The following is a 20,850-nucleotide window of genomic DNA, read 5'->3' as shown; positions in this document are numbered from 1 at the left end:
ATCATGTGGAAATTGTGAAAAAGAGAATTTCTTGCAAGGGAAGGTTTAGTGTTTATTTTGTCAGCAAGCATCCTCAGAGCTGCCAGTATCTCTACCAATTTCATTTCTTTCGTCAAGTTTTCATGTGAGCAACTCTTGAAACATTACTGTGTTCTTATGTTATGTTCCTGATCTTATATGGGTGATCAACAACCCAGATATTATGTGTTATTATTGTCTGTGAATAATAGTGTGTTGTTTTAATAATTTAACCATGCAGCACAACAGCTTCTGTTTTTTAATTGCAGTCATTGGCTATTATGAAACCATCTGTTGTTTTGTGAGCCTTTGGAATTCTGGATATGAGAAAATTTCATCTTTCTCAGAAGCACATGATGAGCTTTACATGTATTAACAAGATAATTTTATATATACCACATATGATTACCTATGAATTTTCTATCAGCAATGGACACAAAGATGGCCAAAATTATATACCTGTTGCACTTTTTGGCTTTACAGGTTGATGCCTTTCAACTTCAGTATGAAGCTTGCAAAGATGTATTTCAGCAAGATACATTCCAATTATTATCTGCAGATTGTTGTGAACAGAGTTGCGCAAATGATGATCCATCTACAAGTTTTTCCATTTTGCACTGGAACAGAGAGAGTGGTGACACAAATCATTTCAATTACAAAATGTCCACAAGTAGAGGCTTTAATAGGGATTTTAGCAATCATGAAAATCAAAATGGTGACTCTATCATTGGGAAGACATCGAATGTAGGTCTAACTGCCATGGATAATATGCTTGTTGAAAATGGCTCTGTCACCAGACTTTACCATCCAGTCCCTTGCAGCAACTCTCAGATCATAGATTTTGGGGCATTTATATCAGAGTTGAATGCTGTGTTACTTCAGCAGAGGAATCGGCTTATGTACCTGACTTGGAGAGGAATTCCGGCTTTAGAAAATTTAGATAGTTTGCCAGCTCATGCAGAATTTTGTTTCTTCATAAGAAGCCTGTTTCATCCCACGACTTCACCACAATTTATCACAAAAGATGGCATCATTCAGAGGAATCTTTGGGTAGGGGCGATAGTGACAAGCAGAATCCATTTTGACGCATTGGATAATGTCCATTCATGCATATCAGGAACAAAATTATTTCATTTGTATCCTCCATCAGCTCTGACATATCTCTATCCAAACCCTTGGAAACAAGGTAATGTCCTTAGTGTTATCTTGGAATAAAGTTTAAGCATGTTGTATCTAGCAAGTTAGGGAATAGGATATCTAGATTAATGGATGTATTCATCAACAACAGAAAAAATTTCTAATGTTTTTCAGTCCTAAGATCCTGTGTGTTTAAGAATGTTAAAACAAGTTCACCTTGTTTATCACTTTCCTATTTGGTAATTCGTAACTTGCTGAACAATGACAGTCGTATATTTCAAATTTTCACTGTTAATATTTTTAAGCAAAAAATATAATTTCATTATTTAAAAAATTTCCTTGGACTTGTAACATATCAGAGTTGAAAAATTAACTTTTTGGATGCTTTTTCAACTTAGAGGCTATCATCCTTAACTTTTTTCCTGTGTTGTCTCTTTTTTCCTCTTTTACTTTTGCCCCATTCTTCCACTTTTGGTAAGCTATCTTGTTTCATGACAAATCACTCTTGCTGACAAGAGAGATCTTCCTAGATCTGGTACCCAGATCTAGAACAAAACAAACAAGAACATGTAGCTTTCCTTAATTTCAATACAATCAAATCATCAATGAAAACAAGAGTGGAATGAATTCTACCTTTAATCAAAGGTTGTCCTTGCTGATTGTTTGAAACGTTGTAGCTCTCAGCTTTGCCCTCAGTGCTCCCGAAGCAGCAAAGATCTGCAAGGAACACAAACAAACAAAACATCAAAGCACATATAATCCAAAAAATGATTTGATGAAACTTATATACATGATCAAGGAATTATATACCAAAAATTTCCAAACAGATAGACAACAATTGTGGGAAAGGAACATATAACTGTATTAATCAGAAATAAGAGGTTACAACCTGATGCTGCCTTGTTGTTGTAGGTCCCCTTCCAGCTGTCCTTCTCAACACCTTGGCTTCAAAATTCTTAAGACCATAGGTTGGATAAGCAGAATTTCACCAAAGCCAAAGCCTTTTTGAGATTAACTAACTAGCCCTCTCAATGAGAGATCATTATACTTATAGGCTTGGCAAAGGATAAGAGAATGATAAGGGAAGGAGGTTAAGATCCAACAAATTAGGGATGCAAGGCAGATGCAAACCGATCGGGAGAGATGCTGTCCATGAGGCTTATCTTCTAGAAGCCTTTTATTACCTTTTTTGTTTTTACCTTTGTTTTTCCGCAGGAAAATCGTAACTTTTTATTAAGATATATAAAAAGTTACATAAGCACGTGCATTTAAGCATTTAATCATATAACAACATACATGAGCATATCTCAAAAACTGAGCTATGAGGAAAAAACCTCCAACCCAAAGAAGTCCCAGGAAATGCTAAAAAGCTGTCTATCAGTCATACATAATCAAAAAGACCTGATAGAAACTATAAACTGTCTGTGAAACATTGATGAAACAAAATACTAAATCCGCCATGGCATAATGAGAGTCCAAAAAACCAAAATAGCAATAATTGAGAAAGAACTGCAGCTTGAGTGATCTGAAAAAGTTTGTGTGCAACTCAGAGAAAATGATGCCGATAAACAGAGACTATATCCTCTATGGACTTGCTGATTTGCCAAGTGCCCTGATCCTGCTGAGCACACTCCTTAGATAAGGTGCCCACATCTGCATTGCGTTCCCTGTATATATGGCAGCAAGAGATAGTATTAAAAGCTGATTTTAACTAAATGACTTCTTCTAAAATAGGTTGTAAGAACTGATTGTGACACCTATGGACAATGTTGAACCAATTAATCACAATGAGGGAATCGCCAAAGATTTGTAATGATAGACAACCCTTTTCAAGAGCCCAACACAAGAGGAGTTTCAGAGTTAGGAGTTCTGCATAATTGTTGGTTTCCCTTCCTAAACCAATGGTTGATTTAAGCTTATGAGTACAGTTGAGATAGAGCACTATTCCACCACCACGTCGACCCTGCTCATCGCTGGCTCCGTCAAAATAAGCCCATGGAATGTCAGGATTAATCTCCTCATCTATTATCACCCTGGGATTTTGGATAGAGACTTTGGTTATCATGAGAGAGTAAATGGCAATGATTTATGAAGCTATGATGATTGGCGCCGAAGCTTTATCCCTTAAGATATCCTTATTTCTCACCAACCATATTCCCCAGCACAGAAGTGGGGGAGTATTCCTTTGCTGTTGTCCATGACCGCCTCCCACCACGATTCCCAGGTTTCCCTAAAGTTCTGCCCTTGCCACTCAAGGTCTATGCCCAGTGCCTGTTTATCTTATCTAAAGTAACCATAGTAAAGGGACAACTCAGAAACAGATGATCCACCATTTCCTATGCGTTTTTGGATAGAGTGCACCATCTTGACCCTGCCTTATTTCTCTTTTTGAGGTTGTCCCAAGTTGGTACCTTGTTTTTGATAGCACACCACAAAAATAACCTTGACTTTGTTGGGCATTCTAACTTCTAGATATGTTTCCACCACCACTCAGGATTTATTTGCATATGTTCTACATTTTGATGCCGATATCCTAGTTTTGGCTAGTAGGATCCTGAAGGTGCATAAATCCATTTCAACTCGTCCTCCTGGTCTCTTACTTTAATTTGAGATCTTCTCAGGGCTTATGTGTACTGTTGCCATATGTCTGCGAGCTCACGATTTAATCGGAGCTGATTTGCATTCTCCCAACCTTGGCCCCAAATGGTGGATCTTCTATGATCTGCCACCTGATTAAGGAAAAAAATCCCTTGCTCATTCAATCTATTTATCAGCTTTGGAGGCAAGCTAAAGTTTTCCTCCCCTCCCACCTATTTTTACCTTTGTTAGAACAATGTCGCACCCTATAAATGAGCAATGTGTGACAGTATTGCAGTCTATCAGATATGCAACCTGTGACAATAAGCAATATCACATGGTGTTAATGTGCAACCTGCGACATCCTTTTGAATTAGGGTTTTTGAAGGAATTTGAACAAGTTTTTGATCTTTCAAGGAGAGAATTTTCTTCCATATTCTTCAGGGATTAATGGCAAGCATGCTTCGGATGACGAAGGACAGGGGTACAACATCAATTTCCATGAATGCAAAAATATAATGTGTAACATAATCTCCCCTAAAGTATGAAGTTCGAAAGGTAGTGATAACTAAAATACCTTATCATGCAAAGGCATTGAGACAAGGAATAGATTCGTCGAAATACATTATGATTCGTGACATGATGCAAGATGGAGTTGTGAAGCTATAGTATATCTCCATTGACGATTAGGTAGCCGATGTATTGACAAAGGCCCTTCCTAAGGGAAAGCATGAGCATTTTCGAGACAAGCTTGGGCTTGTGGATATCTCCTCCCAGTTTTAGAGGGAGTGAGGATGGACACCTTGTTCTCCATGTGTCTTGTACTATGGCTAAGACTAATAACCATAAGTCTAGTACATGAACACGAATAAGGAGAATGGTAGATTGGATAAGCATCATGGACCGACATTCTTGAGACATGTTCTGTGACCAGGACTAACAGCCGTAAGTCAAGTACATTGATCTGATATAAGTGTGGTTTGAAGGACTGACATTTCCTTGTGTCCAGTACTGTGACAACAAATTAGGAAATGGTCTTGTGGAGGACATACTTTAGTGAACCTAGGTCAAATATGTGCCTTAGAGAGGTGGTTGTGGTGTCCTATTGAATGCCTCCCAGCATTGTGCTCTGATCTAGTGGAGAGATAAAGCATACTTGTCAAGGCCTTGATAGTTTGACAATGCTGGTCATGATGATGTTTATATCGATGCATATCAATCTAGATCCTTTCTTATAGAAGTTTTCAACTTGACAATATCCCAATGAGTCATTATGAAAACCTACCTAGTTTAGAGGGAGTGTTGAAATTATAACTAGGTTCGGTCTTCATAAATAAATTTTATCAATAATGTATTTATTGTATTTTTGTCAAAGCATGTTCTTCATGCTTAGAGTCAAAAAGAGTAAAAAATAATTTATTATGGGTCAAAAGAAAATTCAGAAGGGCTTGTTCTTCATGTCCCTTGCAAAAGAAATAAATATTAAATTTGTCAAGTGTCATTTGTTTCATCAAGATGCCAAGTCGATCGTCGTACTCCTTAAATCTGTTAGTTTTTGTAGCATTGTATGGTGTTCTAGTCTCAAACTTTTTAGAGAGGCTAAAACACGTGAGATCTCTAGAACCCAGAAATTGTTTCTGAAAATTCCACTTAGAGACAACTCAATTAAATTAATTGGTCGATAATTAAAAAATGCCTAAGTTTAACTTAGGGAAATCGATTAATTAATAGGAATTAATTGAGAAATGTGAGAATTCTCTAGAAACTCACATGGATCAACTCAAAGATGATCTCAACCATCGATAGGACTTTGTTACATGTCATTTTGTCACCATTAGGCAGATGACCTTGTTGACCCTGCCGCCTACACCTACCTACAAGTCAGTGAGAAAAAGCCTTCAACCCCATAAGGTGTGGTTGGTGGCAGGGAACTCAAAGAAGGGGCTGCCACACTAATCCCGACTCTTTCCGTTTGAGCTATCTCCTAGGTTAGCTAAGGTAGTTCCTAATGAAAAGTTAAGTTAAAAGATGTGAGTTTCTAGGAGAGTGTTATAGTGAAAATGGATTACTTTAAGGATTTATGGGAAAATTTGAAGTGAGCAACCTGAAATAACAATGCCAATCATTAATATAATTAAAAACCATAAAACCAGTGCCTTATAAGGAATTTGCTCAACAATTTAAAGATATATTTGCTCAAAGTAAAATGCAATGTTCTCAAAAGAGAAAACAAAGTAACCCTGAAATGTAAATAAGAATTGTTAGCACAAGATATGTAAGATACAAAATGCTTTTGAGATAATCAACTTTATAAATCAAAACATGTGAAACATATATTGCCAAAACCCAAAAATTAGTAATTAACTTGGAAATGTAAAAGAAAGGAAGTGCTAAACCAAGACATCAATATGCAATTAGACTTGAAACATGAAAAGAAAACACTTGTTTGAAATGATTACAATGCCTGCTTTTGAAATAGACTTTGCATATGAAAACTCAAACCATCAAGAGATAAGTAAAGTAAATGTAATGGAAAGTGCTTTTGGTTAATTTTATTAATTAGCTCTACAACAAGATTACAATTTAAATCTTCAATCCTCAGATCTCACTCTTGCTCAATGATATGGATCTCACAGTGAGGAGTCAATAGAAGAGTAGAGGATTCCTAAGATATCTACTTCAACCAACTTATGTTGGAGGTAAAAGTTTAATGAGGCTTGGGGCCTTCCTACTCTAAAATGCCTAGATGAAATGCAAGTTGTGTTAATTCCCCAAATTAAAATAATGATACATGCAAATGCTTCAAAGAGATTGATTTGCAATGCTTGAAAATGAAATAGTGTTCAACATAAGTTGCAATTATAACTTCAATTGGAGGAATAAAATTAGCTTACAAGTGTTGCATGTGTTTCACCAATGAATTAAAATGATACAAGTAATTTGTTTGAAAGTAAAATTTGTTTCAAATAGACAATGACAATAAATTGCTTCAATATTCAAGATAAAAATGTAGCATAAAATTGAAGCATGTATTCAAGTGCTCTTGAAACAATTTACCAAGGTAAATAGAAACGAATCAAAGTTTGTTACGAATATAAAATGCTTCCATGTAAATGATGAATTGCCCAAAGTAAAGTGTAAGCTTGTAGCTCCAAGCAACAATGAGAAAGAAAATGCAAAGCTCAAATGAAATTGTAACAAACTTTAACTTAATGAAATGTGATAGTGAGGTTGTGTTAATTCCCAATTAAAGCATGCATGTAAGTGAATGAAGTATGAAAGCTTAAATCATGCAAATGTCAATCCACCCAAGAGAAGCCTCCCTCTAAATGGGGAGATAGGATACCATGGGAGAAATCCCAAGCTCCCACAAGCAAGTTAGATCTTTTATTAATATTACAATGAGAAGAGGGCCCTTCAAAGTTCTCAACTATACTTCAAGGAGAGTCCTCACAATAATTTCTTGAAACTTGGACACTAGACCTCCTTTCTTGACAAAGTAGTGACAAGATTTCACAAAACTTATGCAAGGGAAACAAGGTGTGAGTTTCCTCCAAATGCCCACGGCTTAAAGAGGAAAATGGGCATCCCTCTAGTGAACTCGACTTGGCCAAAATAAGCGTCAAAAGGGCTCACGACATCCTTGGAAATCGAACCCCCAACACTTGCCAAAGGTTCTGCAAACACTTGTTAGATGTTGCAGGAAGTTGCTTTTCAAAATATGCCACACAAGAGTTAGCAAACTATCCAAACAATCACTGCAAAATAAGTTAAGTATTAATGGAAAAATCAGTAAGATAAAATGTATATGTACAATTATAATTTACAAAAGGCTAAGCTAAAGAGTGAGAGTAAACTCTCGTCTTTGCTTAGCCATCTTCAAGCTCTTAGATAGCAAATGAAAGAAATGAAGTACAATGTTTTTTTTAAAAGAGATTTAAATTTAGAAGTTCTCGGCTTGTGTACAAGCTATGTGCCGAAATCCCTGCAAAACCACTTTGTAAAATAAGACTATGAAGGTTCAAAGAACAAATGAGAGCTCCTTTAAGAATGTATCAAGAGTGGGTTGGTCTCTCCAAAGACTAACCCTCACGTTTGATTCTGTAATCCCAACAAGATGTTCCCCTATAAAACTTCAATCAAGAATTAGTTCCATATAGATTTAGCAATAAACAATGATAAGAAATTCTAGAGATTTATTTAAAACCAACTAGAGCATTCTATACCTAGAGCATACTTCTAAATCAAATGTCAATGCAAGATAACTCTACATTAACAAATCTACAAGAGCATATGGAAGCAAATTAGATTAAAGCATGAGTAAAAGGAATTATACCAATGCTCAACAATTCATCACACTCAAAAAGGAGGAACACCTCATGAATGAAACCCCAAAGTCTTTATTGATATTTCCGAAAGTGTACAAGGCAGCAGCACTTCCGCATGCACAATAGCTAGTAAAAATCTTATACAATGTGAGAGCCCATGGCTCTATTATAGAGAGAGTTGGGAGCAAATCCCAATGAAGAATGACAATGACAAAGGGCATTGGAGCCAATCCCAATGTAGAAGTGATTAAACAAGTGGCATAAGGTGACAATCCCATAGAGAAATTCGAATTTGTTGAACGGAGCTTCAATGCTAGTGTAAAAATCGAATTCTGGCAAGTGGACAGCATTTTCTTCTTCCCTTATGTGCCAAATTTGAATTTTTTGGTGGAATGACAAGTGTATATGGGTGGTGACCCATGTGAGGACAATTTCCCACAAAAATCTCCACCAAATATTCTCCCAAATCCTCCCAATTGTGCATTGACTTCACAAATTCGAATTTCCAAGCAACATTTTCATTTAATGCCAGAAATTCGATTTTATTTGAGCACATGTCCTTTCTTTGATTTTAGGAGTCCACATCAACTTGGGACTTCACTTTAACTCCCCCATAATTTTCCACCTTATTTAGCATGTGTGGATATTTATTTTTCTCCATTTATTTAATTTCTGGCTTAATTAATTGTCAGATTTCCCACTAAACTTAGGAAAAATGGGTTTTGAGGGTCCAAAACACATTATTAACCCCTCAAAGTGTGTCATAATAGAAAGTTGAGGGTGAGAGGTGTAATTTTGATTACTCATACCCCATACAACTTCTCTAGACGACACTTGTTACAATTTAAATACAATTTTATTTGCAATTTTTGACCTGCGGGAAATCTAAAAAATAAAAAAATGACTACCTAGACCTAATCAAATTCCACGAATTTTTTTGTGTGATCTAGTATGATAATATACATTGACTCTAAACGCTAAGATGTGTCAGGGGCTCAACCTTCAAACTGTCACCCCGACTTTGGGGTAAAACGTGAGTGAAAAAACCTAGAAAATTATCCGCCTCTGAAAAAGAAGGGATAATTAACCAGATAAAAAAACACTCCAAGGTGTACTCGTTTGCTGATTGAGTCCCAACATCCTAGGCTTATTACAGACTGAAAACTCATCATTACTAGTATCACTTATTACAATTCCCCGTAGGGTGTGGAATCTGGGTATAAGAAAGATGATGAGAAGATAGAAGTAGAGTTAAAAAAAATCTGTTGACTGACGATATCTGATGGTACAAGTGTCCTCTAGATCATCCTTGGGCATGGAGTCTTCATATAATCATCAGGTGCCACTCCAGTGGTCAATAGGTCCCTAACCCCATTTCCCTACTCATTGATCAGATGAGAGGTACTTCCCATGAGTCTCAGACTGCATGGGTAGGATGCCTCGACAGGAGAACTAATCATCCTATTCACAGGAGAACGAATCATCCTGTCCAACAGTCGCCACAGGAGAACTAATCATCTTGTCCCACAGTCGCCACGGGAGAACTAATCATCCTGGCCCATAGGAGAACTAATCATCTTGTCCCACAGTCGCCACGGGAGAACTAATCGTCCTAGCCCACAAGCGAACTAATCATCCTGTCCCACAGTCGCCACGGGGTGTCACAGGGGAAGGTTGAATCTTTCACCTTGTACATAGCGCACCACCAGGGGATAGTGAGTCGCCCTGTGGTTGCATGTTGCTCCAAGAAGTAACCCGCGCCCCCCTGGAGCTCCCAGAGCTCAATATATGCATCATACACGACCCTCATAAGAGGGTCTCTCAACGACACCAAGTCGTTTTCGGAAAGTGAAGAATTTGACCTTTCCCAGGGGCTTCATCAAAATGTCGGCGACCTGTTCATCGGTACCGATATGTTGGAGCCTTATTGCTCTCCGATGTACCATATCCCGGATATAGTGGTACCTGATATCGATGTTTTTGGAACGATCATGAAATACAGGATTCTCTGATAGACGAATCCCACTTTGGTTGTCACACAGGATCACGGTAGTATCCAATGTGAATCCAAACAGCTCACTGAAGAGCTTCCGCAACTAGACTGCCTCACAAGAGGCCATACTAGTAGCAATGTATTCTGCCTCAACGATGCTCAAAGCCACCAACTTCTACTTCCTGCTCATCCAGGATATCGAGACACATCCCAAAGAGAAACAACACCTAGAAGTGCTCTTTCAGTTCACCACACTGCCTGCCCAATTAGCCTCAGTATATCCATGTAGTCTCACATCTCCGGCAGTGTATCTCAAACCATGTGTGATTGTGCCACGAAGATATCTCAACAGATTCTTGGCACCAATCCAATGTGTGTGGTGAGGCTCAACCATATGTTGACTCAACGTGTTGACTACAAAGCATATATCCGAACGGGAGTTCACCAAGAACATCAATGCTCCGATGAGTTGACGATACTCGGTAGCATTTCGTAAAATAGGTTCGGCAGCACTACTGCTTAACTTCTTGAAGTCAAGCTCCATCGAGGTAGTCACGGGCTTGTAGTCCACCATACCGAACCTTTCCAATATCTTCACCACATATTTTCCTTGAGATAGGAAAATCTCCCCTGGTTTCTGCCAGACTTCCAGTCCTAGGAAATAGTGCATTAGTCCTAGGTCCTTCATCTCAAACTCAGAAGCCAACTCCCTCTTACATTTGTGAATGAGAGGGTTTGCACCTGTTAGAAAGAGGTCGTCAACATACAACACCAGTATGAGAGGTTTGTCATCTTCAACCTTAAAGTAAAGGTTAGGGTCGGCTTCACTCCTAGTGAATCCCAACTTCATCAGGTAGCTATCGATCCTCTCATACCACGCTCGGGGTGCCTGCTTCAGCCCATAGAGGGCTTTCTTCAACCTGCACACGTGAGATTCCCGATCATGAATCTCAAATCCTTCGGGTTGTTCCACATAGACTTCCTCTTTGATCGAACCATGCAATAACGCGGTCTTGACATCCATCTAATGTAGGTTCCATCCTTGCGAAGCAGCAAGGGCTATGATCGAGCGAATGGTGGTATATCGGGCAACAGGTGCAAATATTTCGTCATTGTGTATACCTTCCTTCTGAGAGAAGCCACGAGCGACAAAACGAACCTTATACTTTTCAACACTTCCATCAACTGCATGCTTTATCTTGTAAAGCCATTTCGAAGTGATAACTGCTTTGTCCTGGGGTTGGGAACCACATCCCAAACATCGTTTTTCATGATCGACTTATATTCCTCAGTCATAACATCCTTCCATACTTGATGCTTGACAACTTCTGCAAATGATGAAGGCTCATCTTGGATGATCGTGCTCATGATGGTCAAGTATCCTTGATACTTGGCCGTCTTCTTACTTTCTCGGAAAGTCCCTCTTGGTGCAATGTGTCCTTCAGCATCATCAAGTGTCCCCCTAAGCCATGAAGGCCTTTTCCTAGAAAAGCAAGGCTCTTGCAGAGGCGGATCAATAGGATCCATAGGTTCTTCCACATCGGGCATCCTCTCATCTTCTTTTCCTTCGGTTCCCTGGTGTCAGCTTCTTTAAATCACCTTTGAATAGGAAGATTGTCAACTTTGCTAAGAGCCATATCTCTGTCAAAGGTGACATCATGGCTAATCTCGATTTCCCTTTGACCAGCCACATAGATTCTATAGCTCTTAGTATTTTCACTATAGCCCACGAAGATTCCTTTTTTTCCAAATGCACGCAATTTCCCTTTCTCCTTCAACACATGAAAATATACTGGACTTCCAAAAATTCTAAAATGAGATATGTCAGGTTTCTTATCAGTGAACATCTCTTCGGGAGTCTTGGAACCCAATGCTTGATGAGGGCATTGATTTTGCACATATACGGTGGTATTTGCAGCTTCGGCCCATAGAAACTTCGGAAGTCTTTGATCATAGAGCAGAGCACAGACAACTTCCAAAATCGTACCATTATTCCTTTCCGCCACACCATTCTGCTCAAGAGTATATGGTGTTGTAGTCTCCCTCTTAATGCTAGCCTCTTTGCAAAAGTCATGGAACTCATTGGATTCATACTCAGTCCCATTATCAGTCCTTAAGATCTTGATCTTCTTTTCGGTTTGATTCTCGATCAAGGCTTTGAAGTGACGAAACCAAGTGAACACTTCATCCTTCTTTTTCAAGAAGTATATCCAAGTCTTGCGAGAATAATCATCTGTAAAAGTGAGGTAATATAAATATCCTCCCAAGGAGTTCACAGGCATCATACCAGATATGTCTGAGTGAACCAACTGCAATATATCGGAGGTCTTGCTTTGGCTTGAGGGGAATGGTCCCCTTTTGAGCTTCCCTTTGGCACATCTAGGACATACACCTTCTTGCTCTACTCGGAACTCGGGCATCCCTGTCACCATTTGTCTTGCATTGGGTAGAGCTTTATAATGAAGGTGAGCAAACCTCCGATGCCATAGTTCGGACTGAAGTGATGTGTCACAAGACATGACACCCAACGGACTTCCTCCGACCTGATATAATAAATTGACTTGAAACCCAAGAGTGAAAGCTTCTTTAAAATTCTTTTTCCATACACGTACCTTGCCATCGATGAAGATCACCTTGTAGCCTTTGTCTTCCATTGCCGAACGAACATTAGGTTCTTTTTGAGATCAGGTACATGTAGGACTTCTTGCAAATGAATTGTATTACCCCGATTCAATTTAAGAGTGACATTCCCTACACCTTTCACGGGATATTTTGCGTTGTCCCCAAGAACAATTTCCAGGTTGGTCTCCTTCTCTATCAGATTAGAGAGAGCTTCTTTGTAACCAGTGAAGTGCCTTGAGGCACCACTATCAATAAGCCAATTTCGTAGCGAGTCCAGGGGAGCAGTAGTAGAGAGGGCTGCTGGTAGACAATATTCATCTTGCTTATTGTTAACAACGTTAGATTCATACCTGGAGTTTCTTACCTTCTTGAAGGGTTGCCCTCTTCCTTGATTTCCGACATATCTTTTACCTCTGCCATTGGACCTGCCATTACTTTGATTGCCTTGAGAGTGATTTTGGTCATCGTCATGGTGTGAGTCCCTTTTATCAGGGCACTCCCTCGCATAGTGGCCCATTTTGTTGCAATTGTAACATCGTCCTTTTCTTCCACCCTTCGGTCCAGCCTTTCCTTTGGATTTAGCCCCAAAATTGTTTCTTCTTTTAGCATGAGAAGAAAAGGCAGAGGGATTGCCTTTAAGTGCGGGCATTTCTTGCTCTTCCATCCTTGTTTCTTCTTGAATACATCTAGCCATCAATTCCTCAAATCCTGGGATGACATTATTGTTGAGAAGAGTAGTCTTGAATATATACCATTTAGGTGGCAGTCCTCCAAGAGTTGTGATAGTCATTTCCCTGTCAGGAACTACTTCCCCAATAGATAGGAGATCATTCTTGATCTCAGTGATCCTTAAGAAATATGCTTGCATACTCTCATCTTTGCCCTTCTTAATTTCCTTCAGCTTATTTCTAAGGAACAAAACTTGATTTGCATCATTAACTTTAAATAAACTCACCAGTCTATCGTAGATTTCCTTGGAGGTGGTCAACTCGGAAACATAGGCCACCAGGCGCTTGTCGATAGAGTCCTGGATGATCTTCTTTGCTTTGACTTCTCCCTTGGTCCACTTGCTTCTGGCAGCAGTGGATGCATTTGATGGAGGCGCAACAATATTGCCTCTCACATGGTCCAACACTTCTTGATCTTCTAAAGTTAGATCGAGAGACATCTTCCATCCGTGATAGTTAGACTTCTCACGGAGCTTGTCTTTGATGGGGAAGAGTGTTGAGGACCCCATGAAGTTTTTAGGATAGCCTTGCCAACCTTCGGTGATTGCTCTTGCTCTTGCTCTTGTTTGGGCTTTGTCTTCACCTCAGCGCCAATACCATGTTAAATTATGGTATGTTCTATGCTTAGAGCAATTTACTTCTTTTCTTCTTATTAGCCACTGATTAGCAATCACATATACATTAAGTAAAGTGCAGATAGAACATTAAACGATCGACAGAAAACAAGCCAAGACAAGAGACACAAGATGTGGCAGCTAGCCAGGGACAAACCCCAATGGGGGGAAACCCTTTGATCAAATCTTCTTTTATCTTCAATATTTTAGCAGAGAGAAATAGAACAAAATCATAATTCTGTAATTTTATATCAGCAGCAGCAAACCCTAGATCAGCAAAGTCAAACTTAGTCAAACGAGATGAAATTGACTTCCAATATGCTTGGTCAATTTCCCGGTCATCTAGTCCTCGAACAGCCTGAAGAAGCAACCCATAAATAGCCCCAAAAACATCGTCAAACTGCTGTTGACTGAAGTCAATCTGCTGCCCCAAACTAGGGTAGTCAACTTGGTCAAACCAGAGGTCTGATCACCTCGGTTTGCGTGCCAAAATCTGCGGCTTGCTTAGGAGAGGCAGCCACACCAAAACCACACTCCTAAATGGTCAACGCTTGGTCAAAGAGATGACTTGCAGCTTCTGCGTCCTTCTTTCTGCGTCTTCCTTGCCCTACTTCATCCTCCTCCTTCCCACTTGTGAGCTGCTCCTTGTGTAACCCAGAGCTAAGGAGAGAGAGAGAAGAATGAGTGAGATGAGATGAGTTGATAATGAATCAACCTCACTTGTACTTATATGATTTGTTGGGCATGTGTGCCACACATTTAGTAGCTGGCCGACTTTGACAAGTTGTCAAGTAAATACAAATAAATTCATATCTCCATAAATACTTGTCGGAATTGGATGATATTTAGATCAATCCTACACCTCTCTACAAGAGGAATCTAGGAAAAATATCCGCTGCCATAAATAAGATGACCCACATGGAGTTTGGCCCTAGTTGCCAATTTTAACAAACTGCCTCTCCAAGACCAAGCCATCAATCCTCTTTGTGTCACTGCTGAGATCATTATCTTCGCTGCTCCACAGAGGTCATCACTGTTGCACCATCCTGATCTTTCTTACTGCTGCAACATCCATTGCTGTACCTTCATTCGAGGTCCTCTCAATGAGATCTTCATATGACTGAGAGCTACAATTAGATCCACTGAAAGCATAACTGTTTCTCTATAGATGCACTTTGTTGCACTGAGATCATAATTCAAGTTGCTTCAGAGATCATTGAGACTATTGCACCATGATCTTTACTGAGATAGTGATTGTGTTCTCCATGCATCGAGACCTTTCATTCTAATCTCCAATGAAATAGTGACTGTGACGTTATCTCTCCACCGAGATCATCATCATCAAGATATCACCGAGGCTACCAGGTATTCGAGATCCTCTACATATCCGAAGTTGCAAGAATACTTGTCTTCTTGTAATTTGGATATTAGTCCCATATCCATCCGAGAGATGATTCATAGGTATGCCGAAATTATTAGCTCTTTTGTGGTGACATATCTACACAGATCCGTATGACAGATATGCCGAGGTTGTAATCACAGAATGTTAAGTTATGGTATGTTCTATGCTTAGAGCAATTTTCTTTAATTTTTTCTTATTAGCCCAATGTCAATTTCACTGTTTAGCAATCACATTAACATAAATTAAAACGCTGACAGAACATAATAAATTGACAGAAGACAAGCCAAGACAAGAGACACCAGATGTGGCGGCTAGCTAGGGACAAACCCCAATGTGGGGAAACCCTTTGATCAATTCTTCTATAATCTTCAATAATTCAGCACAGAGAGAGAGATAGTACAATATCACAAGTCTGATATTTTATATCAGCAATAATAAATCAGTAACTAGCAAAGTCAAAGCTAGTCAAACAGCCCCGGATTGACCTCTAGTCAACCTTGAAGAACTCGGTCTTCAACAACAAACTTTGGCAGCCCAAAACAACCCTCAGTCAATGGTTAAAACAAGAGTCAATAATCAGTAGCCTGCGGTTAGCCCTAACCAGTCAATGTTGGTCAACAATTTGGTCAACGCTAGTCAACGCAGCACCCAAACAACGTGCACAGGTCAACGCATCATTTAACAACCCTGCACCTTGGTCAACACAACCCAGAAAGTCAACGCTGCCCTAGAAACAGTCAACACTGCCCTAAACAGAAAATTTGTCCTTCCTCTTGCATGTGTGAGAGACACTGCTTCTATCCTGGCCCAATGAGATGAGGTGAGAGGAGATGAGTGTTTTGATGATGTGAAATAATGCCACAAGGTATCTTCCTTTTATATGAATCGTTGAGGTTAAGCTGGGGGTGTGCCACACACTTTATCTTGCTGGTCGACCTTGATAAATTGTCAAGTATATACAAATAAATTCATATCTCCATAAATACATGTCGGAATCAGTTAGATCAATCCTACACCTCTTGACGAGAGGAATCCAAGAAAAATATCAGCTGCCATAAATAAGATGACCCACATGGAGTTTGGCCCTAGTTGCCAATTTTAACACAAAAGTATATCTAACCCAGATTTAATATTGTCTCTATCCATAGTCTTACCCATTCGAGGGCTTCTCCTTCCAGTCATAGGTATGCCGAGAGGATATAGGATTGGGTTCTGCTGCTCCTTATACCCAATCGAGGAGGCATCTGACCCCTAAATGTGTCCTACTGAGATGCGGATTCTTTGCTCCTTAAACACCCGAAAAATTCAGAGATAATTGTGGGATTTTCTTACTGCGACTCCTCTTCACTATGGCCATGAATTTGACTGTGGCTCCTCTTCCTCTTGACTGTGGTTGCTCCTTCACTGTGGCTCACTGCGGCTCCCTTACTCCATGCGAAATCTCAGAACCATCTGAATTTTTTCATGTCATTTTCGTTGACCCTTCATGGGTATATATAGTGGTGAGTGTTCTCATATTGAATCGGCGTGTGAGTGTGAACAGTCATGTCTTTTTCCAAGGCTACATGACTTCCATTTATTTAATATATTCATTTTGTTTGGAGCTGACGTTAGCATCTCTTTATTGTTTAGCATGCAGACTTCTTGTGCTTGTTCTTGAGGCATTGATCTTGGTCTTGGAGGGCTGCTACACTAGTTGAAGACTTGTAGACATTTACATGGACTCATGACATGATTCTTTGACATAGAAATAAATTCTAAAGACATCAAGAAGAAGTCTTTCACCTAATGACACCTCTTGCTCATGAAACCCATGCAACAAGATTACAAAGATAATTTATTCTCTTTTATTACATCAAATACAAAGATCATGTCATTATGAAGACCGAACCTAGTTACACTTTCTTCAACAACAAGTATCTTTTCATTCTATAATCAAATTTGGTTAATGACTTCATGAATTGCAAGGACATCTATAGGTTGATGGGTTATCAAGATTCCTTGCATGAAGAAGGAGGATAGACATAGTCCTCTGAGTAGCTGAAGTCATTAAACATATCAAAAGGTCTCCTCTGAATGTATGGAAATGGATACTCATGAAAGATCCCCTCACATAGCAATATTGGAGACATCAAAGTGATGAAGATGATAAACTCATTCTTTGAATGTGCAATGAAGAAGGTCACATGAAATCTGATCTACTTGAAAGTAAAATGTATCAAAGGATGTAGGATATCTTCATAAGGTCTCATATACACGATCTAGGAAGGAAGATAACCATCAATGATCTATAATGCACTAACAAGGTAACAAGTATCCATGAGATAAGGAAGTTACCACATTCAACAACTTATGGTATTTATGCTAAATAGAGAAAGACAAGTTGATGGCAAAAAACATTGAAGGTTAAAAGAACTCAAACATGTGCAGAAAGGAAAGTCAAGTTTGGTCCTCAAGTAGATAAAATAAGTATAGTTAAGATTCAATGCTATGGAAAGGTTAAAAGCTCATATCACTGGAAAGATGGAGGAAGCTGAAGAAAAGGGGCCAAGGAAAGAGGGAGTAACAAAATCCCTACTATGAGTAAGATGATATCCCTCACAAAAGGGTCCTATCATAAGCTCATAAATCTTGTGTTACAGATATGACCAAGATAATAAGATGCACCATGGCATCATCGAATCATTAGAAACAAGAGCTTGTAACATCACCATGGAATTATGAAGGACCAAAATCCATGACAGACAAAACATGAAGAATATAGCTCTTGGGAACCTCAGTGGATATTGAAGGAAAGGAAGAAGTCATCTAGGACAAGGCTCACCATGCATCAAGTCAAAAGGGAAGGTTGGGAAACATCTGCCAGTTGGGGTTATACAAGATCCTCAAAATTCTTTGATGGAATCCTCATTGTAGGATTCACTAATCTAGAATGGAAGCAAGTGTTTCAACAGGAACTCCAACCTATGGAATCCATGAGATGACGATGTAATGACATGAAGCAAATCAAGGGATTGAAGATCTTTTCAATCAAGGAAGCTGTTGGAAGAAGCCTCGATGACCTGAAGTTAAAATAAGGTATGTATGCTTATGTTTAATATTATAATGTCATATCATATGGTTGTAAGTAACATGGATCATTGCTTCTATCTTGAGAAGCACGATCAAGAGAAAAAGATCTCCTCCTCTGAAAGGATGCAGGAAGGCATAAGTCACACTAGATGAAATCAACACAATATGTCCTCATATGAAGTATGAGGTGGTTGACTACAATTAAGAAACTTTGATTAAAAGCTCCTGGGAATGGAATGTGTGAGGAAGGAAGAGATCGTGAGATATGTAACCCTGATGAAGGCAATCAACATCCAAAAGACCAAGAAGATTTGACTAGGAAATCTCCTAGAAAGATATGAAGACTCTGATGAAAGTCTGAAAAATATGAAGACCCTTGACAATGGATATCTTTGGGAGATGTGTCAATATGTATGCAGGATGCTGATACCTACAAGAGGATGTCATGATGAAGAGACATCTCGTAATGTATGATTTGATTTCTTAAATAATATCTGGATAATGCAAGGCTACTCAAACAAGAGTTGTAAATACAAGTACAACTAGCATTCATGTGGTGGGTGGAAGAAGCATGATGAGAAAGAAGTAGTCGTATAACGAAGGTTCCAGATATGAAGAAGGCTACTTTCCATGAAGAAAGGAATGACACAATGAACTAAGGAGGAAAGTGATCGATGGCTGTTGCCCCACAAGGAAGAAGCTCAACTGATTTTCATGACATCAAGGAGAGAAGTTGATCAAGCAGATGAAGGACCCATGAAGAAGAAGTTGCTGCTGTATAGAAGAGTCCCTAGCTAAGAGGGAGCTCTAACAGATCCCTGATCAAGAGGGAGCTTGGATTGGATCACCCCTAATTAAAAAGGAGTGACAAGTTGTGTTTTTCTATTTTCATGTGTCGTGCACTAGACCAAGACTAACAGCCATAAGTCTAGGTGAAGGTCATGAAGAGAAATGTAGACACATGATATCCTCCCTAGTTGAGAGGGAGAGATAGACACAACATTCTTGTCTTCACTTTGGAAGAAAGAATGGAGGATTGGGTAATCATCTGGCATCCGATGCTCTTTGAGGATGTGTAGGGCATCCAAGACAAGAGTAGGCGAGAGGACCGATATTCTTTGAGGGCTGGGAACCCAAGATAAGAATAATCGTAGAAGACTAACAGCCGTAAGTCTAGGTGAAGGCCATGAAGAGAAATGTAGACACATGATATCCTCCCTAGTTGAGAGGGAGAGATAGACACAACATTCTTGTCTTCACTTTGGAAGAAAGAATGGAGGATTGGGTAATAATCTGGCATCCGATGCTCTTTGAGGATGTGTAGGGCATCCAAGACAAGAGTAGGTGAGAGGACCGGTATTCTTTGAAGGCTGGGAACCCAAGATAAGAATAGTCCTAGAAGGTCATACTCAGTGAACACCTGGGTGGGTATGTACCTTGAGAGACAATGATGAAGGTGTCTATAATCATTGGTCTCGCCAACATTGTTGCTCATGATCTCGTGGGGAGATGGAGTTGTTAGTCAAGGCCTTGCACTGTGACAATGCTGGTTGATATAATGCTATACAGATGGGATTACCAATTCGATTCTTCTTATGAGAAATTCTTCAGATTGAGAATGACCAAGTACCATTATAAATAACTCCCTAGTTAAGAGGGAGTGTTGAAGAAAGTGTAACTAGGTTCGGTATTTACAAATGTAATTTTGATCTTTGTACTTGTCAAGAAAAAGAAATATTATTTTTGTAATTTATAAGAATGAGTTTCTTGCTCATTTCATAGGTCTAGGAAAGTCAAAGAGTCAAAGTCATGTATAAGGAGCTCTTCTTGAGCCTATGTGTAATGTATACAAGTCTAGAATAGCCCTCCAAGACAAGCACAATCCTCCAAGACAAGCACAAGAAGAAGTCTGCAAGCTAAACGATGAAGAAGAACAGTCATGTCGGCCTCAATACATATATAACTGTCAAGTCGGCTCATAAAAGGTGACACACCGGTTTAGTAGACATGTCGACTTATTTATGGAGACATAACAACTATAAATAGGCGTGTAGGGTAACCACAGAAAGGCAGATTTTCGGATCTGTCTGAAACTTCAGATGATGACAGAGGCACAGAACTTTGGATGGGTACAGGAGTGTAGGAATCTCAGGCAAGTCACTTCGGACAAGCTCAATGGTTCAGGTTCTCAGATGAGTAAGGCGAACCATGGGGAACAACAGGTTTACACACTCGTTTACCTTTCTCAGTAAGGCGAACCATGACGGAATCCTCAACTATAAGTCAATCTTCATCCACTCTTGAAAGTGGACCTAGTCAAGTAAATATGACTTCCATGTTTACTAGACCTCCATAATCA

The 20,850-nt window shown here is 39.3% G+C and overlaps 1 protein-coding gene across 8 annotated transcripts in view; it reads left to right on the top strand.

Moving 5' to 3' along the window:
* Window positions 1-20,850, top strand: part of LOC149170407 (uncharacterized) — a 217,089-nt gene that overhangs the window by 11,895 nt on the left and 184,344 nt on the right. For all 8 annotated transcript variants that reach the window (XR_016259909.1, XR_016259907.1, XR_016259906.1 and 5 more), the window contains exon 2: window positions 502-1,204. Coding sequence is in view for 3 of the 8 variants with exons in the window: in XM_089429013.1 (XP_089285139.1) it covers window positions 502-1,204 (703 nt within the window). In the remaining 5 variants the exon portion in view is untranslated. The remainder of the gene's footprint in view (window positions 1-501; window positions 1,205-20,850) is intronic.

Source organism: Pinus tabuliformis, chromosome 4_2, assembly GCF_031772625.1.
Source record: "Pinus tabuliformis cultivar Carrire ecotype Pingquan chromosome 4_2, CPIR1, whole genome shotgun sequence".
NCBI classification, from domain to species: Eukaryota; Viridiplantae; Streptophyta; class Pinopsida; order Pinales; family Pinaceae; genus Pinus; species Pinus tabuliformis.
This window is presented reverse-complemented; position numbering and strand designations above follow the sequence as displayed.